At 38.7% G+C, this 23981-nt stretch overlaps 1 protein-coding gene across 2 annotated transcripts in view; it reads left to right on the top strand.

Moving 5' to 3' along the window:
* The window catches only part of fras1 (Fraser extracellular matrix complex subunit 1), a 133995-nt gene that overhangs the window by 72723 nt on the left and 37291 nt on the right, over window positions 1-23981 (top strand). For both annotated transcript variants that reach the window (XM_079815147.1, XM_079815146.1), the window contains exons 19-29: window positions 2158-2298; window positions 2415-2558; window positions 3721-3876; window positions 5127-5273; window positions 7665-7811; window positions 10497-10637; window positions 11687-11827; window positions 11984-12124; window positions 12384-12654; window positions 13831-13915; window positions 17402-17722. In XM_079815147.1, the coding sequence (XP_079671273.1) occupies window positions 2158-2298; window positions 2415-2558; window positions 3721-3876; window positions 5127-5273; window positions 7665-7811; window positions 10497-10637; window positions 11687-11827; window positions 11984-12124; window positions 12384-12654; window positions 13831-13915; window positions 17402-17722 (1835 nt within the window). The remainder of the gene's footprint in view (window positions 1-2157; window positions 2299-2414; window positions 2559-3720; window positions 3877-5126; window positions 5274-7664; window positions 7812-10496; window positions 10638-11686; window positions 11828-11983; window positions 12125-12383; window positions 12655-13830; window positions 13916-17401; window positions 17723-23981) is intronic.

The following is a 23981-nucleotide window of genomic DNA, read 5'->3' as shown; positions in this document are numbered from 1 at the left end:
TATGTAAGAAATGTATTTCAATTAATCATAAAATCGCCCTGATATGTCACTAGACATTAAGAAATCATGTTAATTTCAAATACTTATATCACTGAAAACAGTAGTCCGGCCAGGATATTGTAATTTAAAAGTGAAGTTGCAGCCCTCAACTGATGGTGATGTTGACATGTTGTGTTTTGGCCTGAAGCGCCACCCTCCACCTATCTACCAATTACGAAGTCAGTAGTGTTTCGGCATCCGGGTTGCCAGCCCTGCTCTAGTTACCACAGCTGCAGCTACAAAATTTTTGGATAAAAAATAAAACTTTACGAAACCTAAAAGACCTCGTTATGAATCAGAAAAATTTTGTGACAATGAAAGAAAAAAAAACTTGCTGTGTAGGACTCGTCACTTGCCATTGGAAGCTACTTGTAGCAGCCTACGTTCCTGCTGGATCCTGCAGCCTATCTGGCAACCTCGGATACACCGCTCTACAGTAATCTGAAAGTGATTGCAGTACCAGTTTTGGCCACAATCTTACATACATTTCCTTTAATTCAGACATTTTTCTTATAGTGCAAACTCAAGAAATATTTGGAAGCTTGAATTACAATTAAAAATGTGTCAATGTTTTTGCATTAAAATATGAAATCAAGTGGTATTTATTTAGTAAGAAATACAAACAGACCATTCGAAAAGTATAATCAATAGATATATTGCTGTCGAATCACTTGAATTTAATTGGTTGGGGTCACTGTCTATTCATACAATACCTTTTTAATGTAACATTAATGAAAGTAGAAATTATTCATGCAATTGTATGCAAGCGTAAGTAAAGGTCAAAATTCAAGCACAAATTCAACACTTTTAAACTATGGTGTGTGTTTAAAAATTGATTAAGAGTGAATTAAAGAATTCAGACCATGTGAACGCTAACCTCCAAAACTGATGCACCATTCCCATCTTTCTGGCTCCATTTAAAAACACACCCCATGAGCTGAAATGTGATTTAAAAGAAAAAATGATCAATATGTGAGGCCTTAAGGCATGTTTATTGTGCGTCTGAATTGCATTAAAAGAAAGCTTAGCCTTGTCTCCAATTCACTCAATAGAATACAAATTGCCTGGGTTAGTATTTAGCACACCTACTATTCTTCTTTAGGGAACGTACTGAATTACAGGGGTAGATAAACCCCTTTGTTCTGATTGACAACGAAACCTGGCTGAACAGACAAATAATTTAACGGCAAGCAGACAACTTTGGTCACATTGGAGCATGGCTGTTGACACCTGTTTCCTTAGAGCTTTACTTCAAATCAACATGATTGTCAAGAGCCCCTGCGCGTTTGTTTGTTTGTATTTTCCAGTTATTATGTATTTTTGTGTGTGTGTTGTCTGCATGTGTCAACCAAACGACTCTTACATTTAAACTGGTAGTGTACTGGAGACGAGTCCAGGCTTCACACCCATGACAGGCTTTCTTTTTGGAGCCCACGGCTTTCATTCAGCCGTGTGCACATGGCTCATGTCTGACTGACAGCCTTTTTAGAGGAAATGCGTTTTGTCTACACATAGCTTAAAGGCAGATTGAGCATCATGTACATCTACAAAACAGTCCTGAGCCATGTGATGAAGTTGGCTCACTAATTTACTGATAACTTATAAGTTAATAGTGGTAGTGCACACCTGTAAAAGTTTTATGTATGTCAATATTTTACATTTACATATTATTTTTTTAAACTTCAAAGCTTTTTTAAAGAAGTCCCTTATGCTCACCAAGTCTGCATTTATTTGATTAAAAAAACTGTAAAAATAGCAATATTAGTGAGGTTTTTTTGCAATTTAAAATAACTATTTCTGTTTTAATATATTTTAAAATGTAATTTATTCCTGTGATGGCTAAACTGATAGTTCTTCTCTGTAGTTCAGAGAAGGAGGCGGGAACCGGCGAACCTTCAACATAAAGTTTAATAAAAAAAATAACAAAATGAAAGTAAAGCGACAGCCCTTCATGGATGACTGCCCAATATTATTTTTATTATATTTAATATTTTTTAAGGGTAATTTGACTACTTAGTGCAGCAAGTCTTTGTGGTTTCAGTGTGTTCACTTCATATTAAGTCTAAACACGAATATTTCACCTAAAACTATCACTTTCTACCTCCTTTTCTCTTTCAGAATGTCACACCTCATGTTCAGGCTGCACTGGTGGAAGTTTTCAGAATTGTACTTCCTGTGTACGACCCAGTATCCTTCAACAAGAGCGGTGTCTTGATAAATGTCCTCATGGTTTCCATGTTCAGGACCGTACTTGCCAAGGTGTTTATGGATGTTATTCTGCTCAAAAAAAGAAGCCAATTTCCCTGAGGATTAATACAGTTCAATGGATTCTTTTATGAATCTAATGTTGTGCTCATTATTTTCTCTCCCTTTAGCCTGTCATCCATCATGTAAGGAGTGCACGGGCCCGTCTCAGGCTGACTGTTCTGCCTGTCCAGCCCACGCCAGTCTCCATAACGGCTACTGCCGAACCAGCTGCCCTGAGGGCCAATATCTGAATGCTGTGGGCTACTGCAACGGTGAGTGAAAATCAATCTTCCCGGACCATCACCAAAACATTGTTAAAATGCTTCCAAACGACACCTTAGATCTCAAGTCATTGCACCTGCCTGGGTTTAAGATATCAAATGGGCTCATTTGCCTTCAAGGGAGGATTTGGTGTTCAAAGGGCACATCAGGTATTGTTGTAAAGTCAATGCCAAGAACATGGAAATGGGGAAGTATGTTAATGCTTTTGTTGAATGTGCTTTGAGACAGTTTTATTCATGAAACTACTCAATTATTTTACCCTGTTATTTGGGTCGTAATGAAATGTGATTGAAGTACCAGTCTGTGTCTCATAAAGGAAGAGGTTTTGTGCAATAAACGTGAGGAAACAAATAGAATAGGGCTTTAGAAAGTCCTTCACTAGAAGATAAATTGGCACAACACATTTGTAAAATACGACAGAAAGAACAGATTGTGATAGATTATTATTAGATTGTTGGATTACATTTGACTTTAGTGCTGAGAGCAGTTATTTCTTACACTGTGCAAAATTTTGTTGCCATTAAAAAATGTGACTTTCAGAGCGTTTTAAATAAATATTTCTGTTCTGTTCAGACTTGAAAAGAGGTAATTCCCTATTATCTCAAGCTCAAGCAAGGACAGTAGACCGTTTGATATATTATTTATGTTACCTGTTTTCGATTTCGATTTGTCATAGCTCGTATTTTTATTTTGTGGAAAAGGTTACAGCAGTTCTTTTAATGATTGATTAATGAGTTTAATCATTGATAATTGCTTTTCCTCAGAAACTTTGCACGAACCTCCATTTCTGTTCAGATCTTGTTACATGAATCAGTAAAGCACAAACTCTGTGTATAATTTAAAGAATCTGTACCGATGAACCGATAGTCCGCCTGAGAAATAAGCCAACAGAGGAATTAATTGGCTGATATGCATCTCTTCATTATCAGCGCCCTCCATGGCAGGGAAGCCAGTCAACTCCCACAGTTGATGAGGAGTGAGAGAGGATAAAAGAGTCAAAGAGTGTTTACTTTTACACCTTTTGAAAATTGTGAAGATAAGAATCTGATGAGATCTTTTTTTCCCCCTCTATCTCCTCTCCTGAGTTTGGGATGTTCTCATCAATGTGCATCATAATAATAAACACTATCTGTCTCTTTGTTTCTCTGTCAGAGTGTGAGGTGGGATGCCAGCGGTGTGTGGCAGACCTGCAGTCAGGCTCTGGTACTGTGTGTTTGTGGTGTAAGGTTCCCAGGATGCTGCTGCTCGGAGATCGCTGTACACCACAATGCCCACCCAAATACTATCGGTGGCACGGAGCCTGCAAAAGTAAGTTAAAATGAGAATTTTTTTTAATTCAAAGCAAAAAATAAAGTACATTCCCACAACTGGATGCTTAAAGACAGAATTTTGGAGCTTCACTGTCTTTTTTCTGTCTTAAACTGATTATACAAATCTTTTCCTGTTTTTTTTTTATATACAAAACTATGATTGTAATACCGCAACCATGGTGATAAGATTGTCAAAATATGCTTTTGTGCAACCCTAATCTGCATCACACAACGATAATTCATCACATCTTTTAACATCATCTAACTGCCTTCCGCTGAGAAAACCGTGTGCTGCTTTATTTCCAGCATGAGTTTCATTATGTAGATTGAGCATCATCAGTCAAACACAATGTCTAATCTCAGTTCCAGCATCCTCTTTATGCACAGGTTTGTCATTCTACATGATCTCTCAATGTTATATAGCCAGTGCAGCTGTTATCATAACCCTGATGCAATTACCTGTGATGCTTTGAAAGTGGCTCCTCTGCTGACAGTGTAGATGAGACGGTGCATTTGTTTTTATTAGGGAGTGTGATGTAGTGCTCGGCTTTAATGCAAAATCTTTTAAGATGCTGATGTGATCTATAAACTATTATGACCTTCTTTAATTGCCTGCTTTTGCATGTTTTCAAGGGAGTGTCTATGTGCACAAGTGTGTTTATATGTGAGTGTTGGTGTACGTCTGTATTGGCTCTATGTGCATTAAAGGCAAAAGACCATTAATGGGAATTTACTTGCACTAAGTGTCTGTGTGCCCACTTGGAAAGTTAAATGTCAAGTTGAGAGCAGAATAAATGTCATATTTGAATGTATTTTTCTGCTGAAGGTCAACAGTTTTTCTTTTTAATGTCTACTGTTTTTTTAAACTGTTGTGGAATGTGAATGTCCTTGGTAACAGCGCTGATTAAAATGTCAAGATTATCTCATTCATTATCCGATGCTCTTATTTTCTAGGATTCTAAGAGTTTAACAATCATTATCTGCTAAAACCGAGTCTCTCATTAATCACTCACATGCATCTACACAACAGCATTTTGCAATGTGTAAATATACTATTAAATATTATTAACAGTAAGTTAGAATTCATTTACACAATGGAAGGTGTCAATAATGCCCAACCATCCCAATTCTCTCTAGAGACCCTTATTTCCAAAGTTGAAAGATATTTGATGTAATTATCTTGTGTTCGTACTTACTGCCGTAATTATCTGGTCATCATTCTTATTGTCATGTGCCTGTGTTCTCTAGAATGTCACTCTTCCTGTGAGGAGTGCAGTGGGGATGGTCCTCTCTCCTGTACTTCCTGTTTGGCGCCTGATGTTTTGGCCCCATCAGGTCTCTGCAGCCCTCGTTGTCCAACCGGATATTACGCTGATAAAAGCAGAGTGTGCCAAAGTAAGTAAATCCATCCATCCAATCCTATCCATCCATCCATTCCATCCATCCTCCAAATTGAACCTTTATACAAAATCAAATAAAAGTTGTGCATATGTGTTTTTGTTGATAATCATTTTTGATACATCAGGCTTTATGGCTCATATAGTATGATATACAGTGCATCCGGAAAGTATTCACAGTGCTTCACTTTTTCCACATTTTGTTATGTTACAGCCTTATTCCAAAATGGATTAAATTAATTATTTTCCTCAAAATTCTACAAACAATACCCCATAATAACAACGTGTAAGAAGTTTGTTTGAAATCTTTGCAAATTTATAAAAAATAAAATAAAAATCACATGTACATAAGTATTTGCAGCCTTTGCTCAATACTTTGTTGAAGCACCTTTGGCACCAATTACAGCCTCAAGTCTTTTTGAGTATGATGCTACAAGCTTGGCACACCTATTTTTGGGCAGTTTCTCCCATTCGTCTTTGCAGGACCTCTCAAGCTCCATCAGGTTGGATAGGGAGCGTTGGTGCACTGCCATTTTCAGATCTCTCCAGAGATGTTCAGTCGGGTTCAAGTCTGGGCTCTGGCTGGGCCACTCAAAGATTCTCAGAGTTGTCCTGTAGCCGCTCCTTTGTTATCTTGGCTGTGTGCTTAGGGTCGTTGTCCTGTTGGAAGATGAACCTTCGCCCCAGTCTGAGGTTCAGAGCGCTCTGGAGCAGGTTTTCATCAAGGATGTCTTTGTACATTAATGCAATTAATGTTTCCTTCTATCCTGACTAGTCTCCCAGTTCCTGCCGCTGCAAAACATCCCCACAGCATGATGCTGCCACCACCATGCTTCACTGTAGGGATGGTATTGGCCATGTGATGAGCGGTGCCTGGTTTCCTTCAGACATGACGCTTGCCATTCAGGCCAAAGAGTTCAATCTTTGTTTCATCAAACCAGAGAATTTTGTTTCTTATGGTCTGAGAGTCCTTCAGGTGCCTTTTGGCAAACTCCAGGTGGGCTGTCATGTGCTGTCTGGCCACTCTACCATACAGGCCTTATTGGTGGAGTGCTGCAGAAATGGTTGTTCTCTTGGAAGTTTCTCCTCTCTCCACTGAGAAATGCTGGAGCTCTGTCAGGGTGACCATTGGGTTCTTGGTCACCTCCCTGACTAAAGCCCTTCTCCCCCGATCGTTCAGTTTGGCTGGGCGGCCAGCTCTAGGAAGAGTCCTAGTGGTGCTCTTTGGGACCTTCAATGCTGCAGACATTTTTCTGTACCCTTCCCCAGATCTGTGCCTTGATACAATCCTGTCTCGGAGGTCTACAGACAATTCCTTGGACTTCATGGCTTGTTTTGTGCTCTGATATGCACTGTTAACTGTGGGACCTTATATAGACAGGTGTGTGCCTTTCCAAATCATGTCCAATCAACTGAATTTAAACACAGGTGGAAACATCTCAAAGATGATCAGTGGAAACACGATGCATCTGAGCTCAATTTTGAGTGTCACGGCAAAGGCTGTGAATACTTCTGTACATGTGATTTAAAAATATATATATACTTTTAATACATTCTTTCACGTTGTCATTATGGGGTATTGTTTGTACAATTTTGAGGAAAGTAATGAATCTAATCCATTTTGGAATAAGGCTGTAACATAACAAAATGTGGAAAAAGTGAAGCGCTGTGAATACTTTCCGGATGCACTGTAGGAGAATATGTATCTCATACACGAGGAGGAAAAACACCTTGATTTTATTCAGAGGCTCAAACTGAGCCAAAATAGGCAATTTGGTGCAGTTGCTGATATTTATATGGCCAAAAAGTATGATGAAATTCTGATAGCTGGAAATGTAAATCAATTCATAACAGTACAGCAGCCGACTTCTACTAAATATCAGTCACTCTATATCTCCCAATAATATGTCTTAGCAAGATTATATATAAATGCTTAGTTTTATGATTAAAACTTTTTTTTGTGGGAGCAAAACATACAGTATAATGCAATACAATGATGATTGAGAAATGTACAAATAAACATTCCTCAAAAGCCTGATGTATCATATTTGTTACATACATTTTAACACGATTTTTCTAAACAAAATGATGCATGGATAATCAAGTTAACCCAAGTTGCTTTAGTCCAGTAATATTATGAGAAATATAAAAGTTATTCTTGCATTTAATTTATAAGAGTCAGTAAAGCAAAAAAGATCTGTACCACAACCTGGCTTTTTAAAAGCCTTTTAAAACGGTATAAACTATCAATCATATGACTGAAGGTATGTAGGAGATTGTGTACAATAGGTTTTTCAGCCAAGTTTTAATTATGATGATAATTTAGAGACGTATTGCATATGATACAGGAATAAGTATTGATGAAATGATTATTATGTGTGTGTTTCAGTGTGTGACACTCAGTGTCTGAGCTGTGAGATGGCAGGTGTTTGCACGTCCTGTCGAGATCCTGCTAAAGTGCTTCTATTTGGGGAGTGTCAGTATGAGAACTGTGCTCATCAGTACTACCTGAACACCACCACACGCACATGCAGAGGTGAGTCTCTGCATCTGCCATACATGAAATATTCAAATAAATGTTCATTTTGACTAGAAACTACCCATCTTTTCCTTCCTTATATATTCAGCCATTTTAAAATGTAGTTATTTTAAATGACTGATCCTGTAGTGTTAAACTAAACTATTAGTTGTATTTGTCCATGAGATAGGTATATGGTTTTAATTCTTTGATTTGCATGTTTGTTGTATCGGCCATTATTTTGGCCGTGCTGCTCCTTTTTCTTCTTTTGTCGGCATTGGACATTCATCATATAAAGGCTGGAATACACTACACAATGTTTTCTCAGAAAGTTCCAGATTTCTTAGCTTCAGACTATGATTCCATTCAGCTGAAGGAAATCAAACGTTTGATATGTTGTGCTGATTTCAGAACACATATTATTTTCATTTTTCAGACGTCTCCTAGCAACAAGGCCCATGTTTCTGTGTGAGTTTGTTGTGTTCGGAACAACATGAAAGTCTGGTACTGTGTGATACGCATTAATTTAGGGTACGATGCCCAATTTTCCTCTGTAACCATTTACAAAGTTGGCAAGTGTATGATGCCTATTGTTTTAAGATCTGTTGAAAGCTGTGTAGTGTATTCCAGCCTTAAAGAAACATCCTACATACTCCCAATCAGTCCATTATATCTAACATGAATCCTTAAAATACAAAAGAGAATGCATTTTAATTAGGGCTGTCAAACAATTAATTGTAATTAATCATTAAGTTTGTGTTTGCATAATATATGCGTGTGCTGTGTATAATTATTATGTTTATTTGAATACACACACATACATGTATATTTTTAAGAAATATTTGTATGTATATACTGTATGTATATATATATATATATATATATATATATATATATATATATATATATATATATATATATATATATATATAATTTATATTATATATACATATTTTATTTATAAATATAACACATTTTTCTTAAATATTTACATACATAATAATTATACACAGCACACACATATATTATGTAAACACAAATTTTTATTTTGGATCCGATTAATCGTTTGACAGCCCTCATTTTAATATCTAATAATTGAGGCTCATTTTGAATACACTGGTTACTTATGAATTAATAATTCATTTAATTTCAGAGAAGATATTTGTTAATATTTGGTATTTGTTAATGTTTGTCAGTGTGTTCAGATCTTAATACGATGTGGTTTGGGATTTGGGAGTGGAACATAGACAGTGAGACCTTAATTTTATTTTGATGGTATTTACAGAGAAGATCAAAAGGAGACAGATTAGTTTTTGTCCCTTGAGTATTTGTGTGTGTGTGTGTGTGTGTGTGTGTGTGTGTGTGTGTGTGTGTGTGTGTGTGTGTGTGTGTGTGTGTGTGTGTGTGTGTGTGTGTGTGTGTGTGTGTGTGTGTGTGTGTGTGTGTGTGTGTGTGTGTGTGTGTGTGTGTGTGCGCGCGCGTGCGTGCGTGCGTGCGTGCGTGTGCTTGTGAATGAGTGAGAGTAAAGCAGAAAAAGGCAAAATAACAGAGAGAGTATGAACGCGTTACAGGTATGTGAAGCTGTTTACCCCTGCAGTACAGTGAATGAAGGTTACCTTGACAATATTTGGAGGAAGCACATCAATAATGCAGGACATCATTGTTGTTTGTATCTTTATGGATGGATATGTGAAAGAAGAACACAGTCTAAATATCATATGGACAAATGGGCTGCTTTTGAGTTGAAGCAGTAAATATGGACATCACTGACAATTGGATGTAATGTTAAATGAAGTTAGCCACTGTTCCTTTCAGATGAATGATTGATATATTTTGGCTGGGAGAGATGATGAGGTTATATAGATAGAGGGATGAAAGAAAGCGCGCGATGGGGCTTTTTAATGAGCTTATTGCTGATTTATAGAACGGAGGTCTGGTGGTGAGTTATCAAATGGTCGGCTAGCTCTCTCTTTAATAGATGATTTGAGAACTGAAACATTGTCTCTATCTTTCTCAATGTAAGTCAAGTGGTGTGTTGAAACCCTTCATATTTCTTTTTTGTACAGATACTATTCAAGCTTGGTTTTGCAGATAAGTGAACCTTAAATTTAAAGAAATAAAATAAATGCGTATAAAAAGATGGTCCATTCTGATTGGATAAACTGTGTTAAAGCTGTGATTGCACTTTCTATATTAATGCAATATTAAGTATTAAGTTGCTACCTTCCCAACGGCCGGTAACCATCTTGCAGATAGACTAATAAACTATATTCATTTGCGGAATTTTTTTTTTATTCATTGAACATAATAAATGAAAGAAAAGATCTGTCACTGCATGTTTCTGCTACATCACAATTCCAATGGGTGTTAAAGCACGCCACTTTGTGTTGAACACTCTTTTCTTACAGTATAATCACTGTAACATACAGTCTCTCTTGGGTTATTAACATTTCTAGAAAGTTCTCCATTCCTCTAGGCAATAATGTTGTCAAAATTTGCATACGGAATTGAAAGTGGTTGGTCTTTTCTTTATCATACGCAGTTTTTTCCTTCAATCAAATGCAAATCTAATGCTAATCGGTCATGCTCTCTCATCACTGTCTCTTGGCCTTTTTCTTTTTAATTTGCCTTTCTTCAATCACACTCCAATTGATCATATTTTCTTCTCATATCCCTCCGCACTCACTCTCTCGTTTCTCTCAGAGTGCGACTGGAGCTGTAACGCGTGCCGCGGACCCCTGCGAAGTGACTGTCTGCAGTGCATGGAGGGATACGTCCTGCAGGATGGCATTTGTGTGCCAGGTTGCTCGCCAGGATTCTACCAGGATGCCGAGAGATGTCTGAGTTAGTCATCAACAAAACTAACAACCTTCATTATGAGTCCAACAAATCCATTTTCCAGCTCAATAAACTTTGACATTTCAATCTCTCAGTCAGTTGTCACGGTCGGTGAGGGAGGGAGGGCCACTCATTTCAGCTGTATAGTGCCAACATCGGCCGCTGTGCTAGAGCCAAGGTTTAATGGCACTTTAATGGATTGATTTCAAATTAGACTGAAAGTCTATCAGCGATGCTGTAGTTATGGACCAGATTGAAGAAGCGCATGACTCTCACTTAAAATTCACTTTCTTCGGTCTTAGATTGATATCATCCAGCATTATCCAGTTATTGTAGCATGTAGTATCAAACTCACTGACACTGAAACAGTTCAACAGAGAAACTTGAATTTGTTTTACATCTATTATTATTTATTATATTTTAATCTATATTTAAATGTATTATAAAATAGTTATTGTATAATATTTTATATTTGTAATAATAAATGTACACTACCATTTAAAAGTTTGGGGTCGATAAAAAAAAAGAAAAAGAAATGAACACTTTTATTTAGCAAGGATATATTAAATTGATAAAAAGTGACAGTAAAGAGAGTAATGTTACAAATATCTTAATTAAATGCTGTTCTGTTCTGTTGAACTAGTCTTCAAAGAATCCTGGGGAAAAATGTGGCTTACACACAAAAAATTATTTTTGACATTGATCAATGTTTGAACTAAATCAGAGTAATAGAATATCAACACAAAAGGGTCATATTAGAATGATTTCTGAAGGATCATGTGACACTGAAGACTGGAGTAACTGAGAATATTCACCTTTGCCTTCGCAGTGATGAATTGCATTTTAAAATATATTGAAATAAAAAAGTGATTTTAAATTGTAGTATTATTTCACAACATTACTATTTTTACCGTGTTTTCAATTTTAAAAAATGCATCCTCTGTGAGCATAAGATACTTCTTTCAAAAACATTAAAAAAAACTTGTATTTCATATAAAATATGAATCAAATTTCATGTCTTCAGTCTTTCTCTTCTTTTTTCTTTCTATGAACAGGCTGTGATGAGCACTGCGATCAGTGCCAGTCCCATGGACGATGCCAGCGGTGCCAGCTGCCGTATGCCGTGTTGAATGGGCAGTGTGTACTGGAATGCGGCAAGCGCTACTTTCTAGACGACTCGACACGTCAGTGCACCGGTGAGTGCTGTAAATCTGGTCTGAGAGAGTGATCGTGACTGCCTAGATTGTCCATTTTGGCATGCTTACCAACCTGCTAATTTTAGAGAAACTCAGTATAGTGTGACGCAGTTCCCTCTCGTGTCTAATGACAGATTGTTTTCTGTTATTTCCCAGCATGCTCAGCTGGTTGCTTGGAGTGTGTGAGTGCAGGTGAGTGTCACGTCTGTGCTGAGAGCTCCTTCCTGAAGGGTGGTCGATGCATCCCGGATTGTGGTCATGGATACTATGCTGACCGAAAAACAAGAGCCTGCCACGGTAACCTGGGATTTCTGCTTCACATATCTGATACAAAATAAGATTATATAGAGCCTTAAAGGATTCTGATGGGCACTTCATAATATTGAACCGTTTAGAGGTTCCCATCATCATATTTTAAATTTGTCTATTTTAAATATATTTTGTTTTTATGTTTTTAATGAGTGTTTGTGGTTAAAATTCAAAGAAATTCTGTAGTTTCTTATGCTTTTATGACTGTAAGAGTATTCGGCCATCCCATCCACTTTTGTTTCTGCAGCAAACAGCCGTGCTCCATCTCTTTATATCAATGGCTCTCTGCTGGTTCCTATTGGTGGAGTTAAGCCTCTGGATCCGGCTCTCCTGTCAATTAAGGATGCAGATAGCCAATCAGAGAGCATGCTGCTCCAGCTCCTTCAACCACCCAGTAACGGCCACCTCGTGGTCCTGGAGAATGACAGAGACAGAGCACTGGGCAGAGATGACATTTTCACCTTTACTCAGCTCAAACGTAGAGCAGTGCGCTTCATTCACCACAAAGAGCAGACCAAGTGAGTGTGTGTGTAACCTGGAGTGGCGGAATTAATCCAGGGTCATTTCCCCAGGATATTTATTTTACATTGAGAAGTCATTAGAAACATATAATTCTTAAGCAGTACAAGAGATATGTCCTTCACAGATAATCATTAACAGCATAACAGTGCATCATGCTGTCTCATGAGCGAATGTATGTGTGTAACGTGGGTGTGTGTCTTCAATATTTATCAACAAGATGATAGATGGAAGTCTAAAATCATTAATTTCATATTGTTTACTCACTGTTTATTGTTCAGGTAAAAGGTTTAATTTTCTGAAAGAAATAATCTCCTGAAATATCACTTCAGGTGATGATTCTGTTCTTCATTCCTGCAGGATGACGCCCATTTCTGCTTAGACAGACAGATTTGATATATTTGTTGATCTTTATACACCAAAATATCCAGAGAGATGATGTGCTGGAGTAAAAAACTTTGTATTAAGGCGATCGGGTTTCGAGTGTGTATGTTTTGGGGGATGGACTGTTGAGTAGTGTGCGCAGTCATTAGCTTTAATTACCTCTGTGAAGTGTTGAGGCATTTGACACACACACCCCCCACAGTGACCATAAGCCGCAGCATTTGTGTTGATCACGTGTGGAAGTCACTAAGTCAGGCTGACTGCTGATCTTCAATCTTCTCTCAGCTTTCTCACAGTTTATATGTTTAATGTCTAATCTCACTCCCTTCAGCTCTGTGATTTCATTAACAAGTGATATGTGTGCCCTCACACTTTCACTCCTATTTTATTCCTCATCCCTCTTTCTTTATAATTTCTCTTTAAAAGCTACTTTCTCATTTGGTCTCTGTCTTATGCTTCTCTGGCTCTTTTAGTCATTGTGTCTTTTTCTGTTGCCTTTGTCCACTTTATATACAAACACACATTTGTTTTTCTGTCACAGTGTGAAATGTACAATTGATTTACTGAACTAATAATTTTCATTAATATATTTGATACAGTATGGTTATGTCAGCAGTATGACATAATTTAATATGTTTAACAAGCTGTTTTCTTTGTGTGGACTCTGTTAGCTGGTCCCCACAATATAGATGATTTTAGGTTTTGTAGCAAAATGTAAGAAAACCCTGACTCACCCATATTATTTATATCCTTGAATCTGAACAAAAGTGTAATGTCGACTTGTTTTTCAGAAGTGGGCAGTTCATGTTAAGGGCAGCAGATCCTCAGCTGTTCTCTCAGCCTCAGACTGTTTCTGTGCAGGCGCTGTCCCAGCAGGTACACACACACACACACACACACACACACACACACACACACACACACACACTTCTATCTTGTGTGAGAATGCTGAGTAATGGAGCTTCATTCTGTTCTTACATGCCAAATAAAACAAAAAAGGGGACAGGAGTCTGTGAGGACAGAACATTTTATTCACTATTAATCGCATGGATTGTTTGTACACACTTGAGATCTTATGACACAAAATTCACAAAGCATTGATTTGTTCTTAACCTTATTCTTATCCCAATAATCTTGAAGAGTGAATTAACGAGTGCCTGAGGTCATCCATTTTCATAAAACACGCTTATATCATCTCCATATTAGGGCTTTTTGCATAGCCTTTCTTCATTCTCATCACTCATCACACACATACTCTCTCACAGATTCTCACATCTTTAGAGAGTATGTGATTTTTTGTGTACCTGGGGTTTGTGAAATGTTCATATGTAGATTTCACGCACAAATTTGTTTGTATGCACACTTAGCCTAGAAGTCTAGACGCACCCTAGCGGCAGCAAATATAATTTGCAGCCAGGGCATTTAGCAACTCTCCATTGTTGGTGGGCGGGCTTAACATAATGACAGCAGAGTTGCGGTGGTTCCGCGTGCTACTTGAAAACAAAGAAGCTGGCGAACCGCAGTCTTTCGAATCGGCTTTGGCCACGACTCTGGAAGACTTGGGGTTAAGCTTTTCTTTAAGAAAAGAACAAAGAACGGCACTGAAGTCATTCTTAAGAAAGGAAGATGTGTTAGGAGTTTTGCCGACCGGATACGGCAAAAGTTTAATCTATCAACTAGCTCCACTTCACCTTCTTCGTTGCTCTGGTTGGTTGTGGCGCTATCCTACTGCGTGCAGAGGGAATTTGAAAGACAACCGTTTATCCCGCCCCTCGGATTGAGCCCTGCCAATGGTGTGTTCCCAGACACAACATCTTAATGTGGGTCTGGCTTGTCGGGCTAATTCTGCATTCTAGGCAGGTTTTTGAGCCCGTAAATTACGACTTCAAACCACGACTCACGACTTTGTAGCGTTCCAGGCAAAGTCATGCCAAACTGCCTGGAGCGGTAGCTCGATGTAAACAAAGAATGGCTAACCGTACAACGCTTATGCTCATTTACAATAATTTCTATCGCCAAAGATGCTTACTCCTTGCTTATTTGAGGGAAACGGAGGAGAAAAAACGACGCATAAAGCAAGAGAAGCTGTTATAACGTTACCTTTTATTTTACGTTATTTGTATATTTGGAAATGTATTTGGTATTAATTTATTCTTGCACTCAATGGCCTGAAAACTAGCTAACACTAGAAAAGCTGCTGATAATGCATAACATTTGCTGATAAATAATGTTAGAGCAATACCTTATATTTGGTTTTTAATGTACGACTTTCATAAACACCGCGTCCATGGGGGCTGCCATTGTTGCTTCGCAGGCTATGTGACGTCAGAACTCGTAACTGGGAGTACATCTATCTGGTACGAGTTCACGGGTGGGAAGTCACGGGTTTGACTGCCGTTCCAGTGCACTTTCACGGGTAGAAGTTTGGAAAAACACGGGTTACGGGTCGCCTGGAACGCGGCATTAGACCCACTGCCAGGCCTATTAATTTGCCGATATTTAGCATTTTCCTTGATTAACAAAACCCTGGAGGGAATATGTTGTGTTTTTGTTTTTATCTTTATCAACTATTATGTAAATAACACATTTTTATTTTATTACATTTAGTACAGCATTTCAGAATAGTTATGTACATCTTATTTACTAACATATATTTTGTTTTATTATTGCATTCATTTACATAAAATAATATTAAACTCAGTGAAAACAACTTTGTAGTGCCTCAATAAAATGGTGAACAAATGATATCTTATTTTATATTTTAACCTATTTAAAGTGGCAAGCCTTTGTCTAGATCACAGTTCTGCACATTCTGGGCATGTTCTCAACCAACTTAATGAAGTATTCAGTTGGGGTGCTTTTTAAACAATATTGTTCCAATGTACAAGACTTTTCTCAACAAATATGTTTATAACAGTATTCCTACAGTCACCATATTGCGTGGCCGACCATCTCTGTCTTATACGGTCTTTGCTTACACCCATAGTCCACATCCTTAACATAGATTGACTGCCCATTATCTTCACTCTGAGTAGGGCATTATAGCTCACACTGAGCCAGCACCCCCCCCCCCCCCCCCCCTCTCTCTCTCTCTCTCTCTCTCTCTCTCGCTCTCTTTTCCTCTGCAGCATTTTGTTACACTTCATACTGTAGATGCAGCCTCCAGAGAACTGCCTGTCTCACTGACCTCTACCAGCCAAACGAACACACACACACACACACACACACACACACACACACACACACACACACACACACACACACACACACACACACACAGAAACCTGAGCTCCCCAACAGAAATCTAATGGATGTCATTGCAACAAATAACACCCAAAATACATTCCTGCCCCTCATGGATTGATAACAGCAGCCCAAGAAGTCAGATCACTTGTTTCTGTTGAGTGAGCAGTATCTCAAAGCAGAGAGAGAGAGAGAGAGGGGACTGTGAATCTATTCCTTAGTGAGAAAGAGTAAAAAATGCAGTAATCCTTCCCCGGGGGAAAAGATTGTCTTTTGCAAATAAACCGTTTGCTCTTGTCTTCCCTGTGTGGTGGTAAACAAAATCGGCCTGATTTTCTGCACATCTCTGTGCAAAAGCAACCTAATGAACTATCGTTTATATTGCTTTACACAAAAAGCATATTGTTAACTAAATGCTTTGGTGCTCATTTTGACAACACTAATTCAAATCTTGCCTGCAAACAGGGACCTTGAACACAAATACTCACTTCTAGAGCAACATCCAGTATTTTTATCCATTTGTGTCCATGCCCGTTCACACCAAGAATAATAACTATAAAGATAACTATATTAGCATCCACACCAGCGGACGATATCGTTTTGTGTATTCAAAGTGCGTGCTTGTCTGCCGCTTAAGCTCGTTACAGCAGAATGGATTCTGATTGGCTGTCAATGTTTTTATCGTTCATCAGCTGCAAAGAAACAGTTCTGAAGGTGATTCCAACAATATTGTTTCTCTGTGCCATTATCGTTATAGCTTTAGTATGAACTCTGCTATTCTTTAATATTAAGAACGATTTTTAGAACTATATCTTTATCGTTATCTTTATGGTTATCGTCCTGGGTGTGAACGGGCCTTTAGTCCCATTTAGACCTCAACTGCACAGAAAGCAGTCTTCTGTTTCCCTCATTTTTAAGCAATGATAAGATTCTTACCTCTGCATGCCTAAATTCACAAAATAAAATTGAAAAATATGTAGATGAAAAAGAATACTGAATCAGGGTATTCAATTGTGAAATCTTAAATATTTTACTGATAATTTAGACTTTTTCCTCTGTTTCCTTCCTTTCACTGAGTTTGAATATAATATTAATGTTTTTTTGTAACCCCTTCCACAGCCACCCACTGTGATCACCAACCAAATCCTGTACATTAAAACCGGTGAGACAGCCGTCATCAGCAGGTCCATTCTTCACATCAGTGACCTTGATAATCCACAAGATGTTTTCATCACGGTTCTGGATCCACCTCAACATGGTCACCTGACACATGTGCATGGTGATGTGCAAGTAACCCATTTTAAACTGGAAGATCTGGATCGTGAGCAGTTGCAGTATGTGCATGATGGTTCAGAAGGAAATCAGGACAGACTTCTGCTGCAGGCCAATGATGGACACAGCTACCAGAACATCCTGTTCCACATCAGCATTGCACAAAAGGTACGGATATGACAGGTTTTATGTAGATTTTAGTGCTGGGAATCGATTAAAAAAATGAACTAATTAATCACATTTTTTTCTAAGTTTTTAATATTTTAAGTTTTTAATGTTTTGATATTGTAATAATTTCAGTTAGTCTCCAAATTAATGTAGAAACAATTTAAAGACAGTATATTTTAAATATGTGTTGTAATGGCATCTTTTTATGAATGAAGGCCACTGATACTAATGTCTCTATGAAACATTAATGACGTTACATTACAGTATAACTGAACCCAATTTCAACATTTATTAGACTTTAAAAAAACAACTTTTAATTTAAGTGAACTTAAAACATTCTTTACGTAAACCCATTATAATAAATGTTATTTTTACCTGTGGCCTTCCCTGTTAGACATATACAGAAATGTAATAGTTATCAAACACCTTTCTTAACTGCAAAAATAGTAAATTAAATATAGATTAATCATCATTAAAGCTACAATTTTCTCTGTTCCCGTTGTTCTTTGATGAACATTAATGACAGGCATCATCAGTGCTCCTGTCACTTTAAGAACGGCCGCTGACGAACATGACGCGGATCTCACGCGCTGTCCCGCGCATCTCATTTCCTCACAACTCTAAATTAATTTAAGACGTTATTTAACTAATTTATGACTCCTAATATGAGAAAACTCAAAATTCTCTGTGTTGTTGTTATTGTTTGTTCAAGAGCAAAGGAGAACTCGATGTGAGCAGGAGACTGACGCGATTCTGTCTTTGCGTCAAGTGTGTGTGTGTGTGTGTGTGTGTGTGTGTGTGTGTGTGTCAGAGTGTCCCTCGATTAGCTGACATGAGATGCAGCCACACAGACAGGACATTGACATACAGCGTTCTCTTGTGTCTTGTCGCACTTGGAAGCATTTACATGAATAGGAGCGTGATCATGTAACGCTAGGCAAAAATGGATATAAAAACGGACGCTGCGTTATTTGCGTTAAATATTTTTAATGCGTTAAGCTGAAAAAATGAATTGCCCGCATTAACGCGTTAATTTTCCTAGCCCTAGTAGATTTGCTACGTGACGGTTCACCTGAACAAAAAAGTATTCTTCATAAAAGGTTACGCATGTAACCATGGTTCTCTGAGAAGGGGAATGAGACACGTCCTCTAGAGGACACTTTGGGGAATGTGTGTTGTGTCTCCTCCAGCATGACCGGTGTCTGAATTACGTGTTTAAATGCTACAATGTCATTGGCCGATGACAGTCTGTAACGTCACTGCATATGACCATGGGTATAAAAGGGCACCTGTCAAGTTTGTCTGAAGGAGATGCATACAGGCAGGCCTGATGCATGGTAGAGAGATGCAGTGTAACCTGAGACATTCCCTTTCGAATGGGAACTCACACTTTTTCCTCTATAGGACACTTTGGGGAATGCTGAGGGAATGACTAATAATTGGCAGGGACAAGCACAAACAAAGACTCAATGGATTTAGATACTGGAGTCAGATTTCCCTCACTCAGGTCCACAGAACTGTCAGTGACACTCTTCCTTGCGGCCACCACCTAAGCTCCAAGACCTAAGACAGACGGAGCTCAAAGGTCTAGAAATGTCAGCCTCTACGACAGACATTATCTTTTAAGTGAATACTGGAACAGGAAAACAATGGTTTCCTTGCCTGTCACTCTCGACCTAAGGGAGCTGTCTATTTATGAGTTCTCCTCGCTATAAGGGGGAGACAGTTTCAACTTAATTACTGACTCATGATGGGGCCGCCTGCTTGGAAACTCAATCTTCGGGGAGCAGTCGCGGCTTCATGAAACATAAGGAAGCTGCCTGCCCGCTATTAGGGGGAGGCATAAACCTTATACATATATAGAGGGGGATCTGGTTCAACACAGCAGTAGAAAGGTTTTTAGTAGCAAAATTCTCCACCCCGTCTGACCTTGAGTCAGCATCTCGCAAGGCCAGCACTCCTGAATTAAGGGTGCTCAAACAGTGAGAAGGGACACAAAGCTAAAGCAAAATACACTTCTCACCAGGCCCTAGGGATAGGTTCTCTGGGGAGCTGAGTACTCAGAAGAAAGACCCTCTGATTGAGGGGAGTCCAATGCTCACCCAAGACCAATGTGAACCCCAACTTAGACTAGGCTAGAACCAGGGACGATAGACCCTAATAAAGAAACCCTATGACGGAAGGGCAAACTATGCCCACTAGAGGAAACTAGAAAACAGCTGCAAAATGTTAGCTGTGCTATAGTCTCCAAAGTTTGCCTGAGCCGGAACAGAGTGTGGAGGACCCAAGAGAAGGTATCCCAGTAGCAGGGAGGGTACAATCCATGATAGCCCCTGCAATCTGGAGATTATCTCAAGCTCTCTTGTGTGAGCAGAGGACCTGCTTACAGGACCCTGAAGGGTAGGCCCAAGCTCAAACAAGCTATCGTTCTCTGGGGCACACTTGCACTTAACTGCTAATAGAAGGGAGCCGCCTGCATAAGAAACCACTATAGGGGAGGCAGCTGCAACCTTGTGAATATGTTACAAAAAAATTCTAGGGAAGCTGCCTATTAAAATAACTCAAAACAGGGAAGGAAGTTTCCTCTAGATAAATGAAAGAGCCTCCTGCTTAGGGGACCCCATTTCTGGGGGAAGCAGGGGAGGCAGCTTTGACTTCATTACCACAAGGGAGCCGCCTGCTTATATAACCCCAAATCAGGGGGAGGCAGCTGTGACCTTCAAACTTCAGCATATTAAAAAAGGGAGCTGCCTACTAAAGCCTCTTAAAAGGAAGTGGCTGTCCCTAGGTTATCAGAAGGGAGCTACCTGTTTCTTAAGGGACCCCACACAGAGGTGGAAGGCAGCTTGCTTTGGAGATTGATGCTGCTAAATGGAGCTCAGAAGAGCGGAGGTCTCAGCAGAATGACTCTCTATAGCGGCAGAAAGCCAAACATACCCAAACTCAAGGACAGTTTACCAAGGAAGCCGCACAGAGGGCAGACACAATTGATATCACTTTCTAGAATGAGAGGAGGCCAAACCACACTAAACCTTAAAGAGAGCTTATCACAGTGGCCCACATCCAGACGACACACTTGTTTTCACTGTCTAGATGGAGCTCAGGCGAGCGTAGGCCACAGCAGAACGACTTTCTTGAATGAGAGGATACCAAACCACGCCCCCCAATCTTAAAGACAGTTTATCACAGTGGTCCACAGAGAACAGACACACTTGATATCACCATCTAGATGGAGCTCGGGAGGAGCTTAAACAAAAATGTTCCTGTTTGACTCCTCCTGCGTTCTGCCTAAAACCCTCATGCTTGATCCTGCCTCACCGCAATGGTGGCCACGGGACCCGAGCAGCAGAGAGTAATTGCTCAACTCTCATCCCTCAAGATAGAGTCCTGCCTGGGTGGAACAAATCACTGGGACTGCATCACACAACACACATTCAACCCCCTCAGGAGTTAAACGCTCCAACCATAGACTCTAAAAAAATATGGACGTAGTGTCCGTGACGTCACCCGTAGGTTTCTGAAGAGCGTTTTTGAAGCCTAAAGTTGGCCATTGCCATCTTGGCAGTGAGTCATTCCCGGATAACTGGGATAATGAGGCAGGATATGGGTGGAGCTGAGGTGACTGGCTGCTGAAACCACACCCGCCTAGCTTGACCATAGTAATCCACCTGTCACTCAATTGGCCACGCCCTATATTATGAAGAACTTTAAGGCTTAATATCATTTGAACGGATTCGTTTAAAATTCACCCCCCTCACAGTTGTCATGAAGGGAAAAATTAGCTGTATAGACATAAAAGACTTTTTGTACCAGGTTGTAAACATTTTTTTTTTCTGCTGTAAATTTGGCCATTTTAACATGGGGGAGATACTGATTTGACTCCCTTTTGGAGCCTGTCTCTAGCGTCGATGAATTGCCGTTTAAGTCACTTCCGTGTTGGCTTTAAGAGAGACCGCGGGAGGTTGCCACTTGGTTCCAACGCCAGATTCTGTCACTCGTGCAAACAGTAACAACCATCCATCAGGATGGTAAAATGACATGAAATGGCGTGTGCTCTTTTTAAAAATGTTCAGCTAAATGTTTTTAATTTCTACATTTTTCTGTAATTGGAAGTTTTTTTGACATCGTAAATGTTTTTAACTAATAACTAAACACTGGATACCTTATAATTATTTATAGGCCTATCAATGTGTCATGTTCTTTCAATGAAAAAAGTGGAAAAAACAGCAGGCCATCAGCTCTTCTGCATTTTGGACCTAGACCAAGGGTTTTTTTTCTTTTGTGGCTAATTATAGATTCCTGCACCTCACCTGATGCTGAAACACCTTGATGATTGAACCTCAGGCTACTGCTGCGATATGTCTTGATTTATGTGTTTCATGTCCACTGTCATGATGAAATCATTCAAGACTCAAGTGTCAAAGACTCACACAATATCAGAGAGAAAAAAAGAGTACACTGAATTTTTTTTATATCACTAGCTAGAGTTTTTAACATTGAGGGGGGGGGGGGGGGGTAGTTTTTCAGACATATTTTCATTTAAGATATTAATTAAATTAATTAAATATCACTATTTCCAACACATCTCAATATTCTAATATTATTACCGTTCTATAGACTGGTCAGAAATCATGAGATTAATCACGGTTATTTATTTCCTATTGTCAGCACTAGTTTTTTAACAGTAGAAATAATAAACTAATCTGTTTTTATATTAAATCAAAAGTTTAATATTTTAGTAATGAGTTTTTTTGAAAATATAAAAGCCAGTTATTTAATTTTGGAATTTTTTTTATAAAATGACAACATTTTTAATATTAAATGTATAAACGAGTCTTTATTCATGCCTTTAGCCTGAGATGTTGGGAAAGGCCCCATCATCCCCACGACCCTACATAAGGCAAGAGTTTTAGAGAATGGATAGGGAAATGGGTAAATCTTTGAGCTTTAAATTATTTAGCTGCCTTTAAAATTTAAGATGAAGATCCCTTGCAAAATCACTTATTTAATGCTTTTATACTAAAAAACTGCTCATTAAGGTAACAGTTGGAGGTTACCACTCTTTACAGTCTACAGTTGGTGTCTGTTTGTGATCACATAGGGTACAACTACTGTGCCCGTTGCCTCACAGGATCATATTTACACCTTAAGATACTAATATGTACCCTGTAGCAGTAGATCCAGCACAAATATGATATTTGTATATGCATATACAGGGAGTGCAGAATTATTAGGCACGTTGATTTTCTGATCATATTTTTTTTCCAGGCACATTTGACCAATTCCAAACCACAGTAATCCTAATAACTACTATTGATTTAGTATTTAATAATGTATAAGTGATATATAATTGTTCATGAAGGCTGGAAATGAAAATCACCTTATATTCAGGTGTGCAGAATTATTAGGCATGTTTTCTTTTACAGATAAATTGAGCCAAAAAAGAGATTTAACTCAGACTGAAAAGTCAAAAAGTATTAAAATGCCCATGAGAAGGATGCAATACTAATGCAATACTAGACATTGCAGTTAAGGCATGACCATTGGACAGTGAAATGCTCGTTGGGTCAGCAGGATCTGACAAAAACAGGTGGTGAAGTAAAGACACCTGTTAACTGCAAAAGAATTAAGAATTAAGGTGAAGAATTAAGGGTGAAACCATCAGGAACCCTTTAGTCTCCAGCGCCACCATTTTCCAGAGCTGCAACCTACCTGGAGTCTCCAGAAGTGCAAGGTGTCAGGATCTCAGAGACTTCAGTTAGGTAAAGAATCCTAAAAAATGACCCCCACTAGATAAGAATCACAAGCTGAAGTGTTGTAAAATACATGAAGAAGGTTTTTTTATAGGCTTTATGGACAGATAGGTTGAGAGTGACTCTTGAAGGACCAGCACCACATCCTCTAGTACCACTGTTTGAAGAATTCATCTTCCAGAATCTGGCAGTACGTTTTGGGAGTTCATTTTTAGTCCATCTCTGCAAAACGGACTTCAGGATGGACTAAAATGAACTCCCAAAACGTACTGCCAGATATTGCATTAGTATTGCATCCTTCTCATGGGCATTTAATACTTTTTGACTTTTCAGTCTGAGTTAAATCTCTTTTTTGGCTCAATTTATCTGTAAAAGAAAACATGCCTAATAATTCTGCACACCTGAATATAAGGTGATTTTCATTTCCAGCCTTCATGAACAATTATATATCACTTATACATTATTAAATACTAAATCAATAGTAGTTATTAGGATTACTGTGGTTT

Source organism: Gobio gobio, assembly GCF_949357685.1.
Source record: "Gobio gobio genome assembly, chromosome: 4".
Lineage (NCBI taxonomy): Eukaryota > Metazoa > Chordata > Actinopteri > Cypriniformes > Gobionidae > Gobio > Gobio gobio.
The sequence above is the reverse complement of the archived record's forward strand: the minus strand, read 5'-3'. Positions and strand labels throughout refer to the sequence as shown.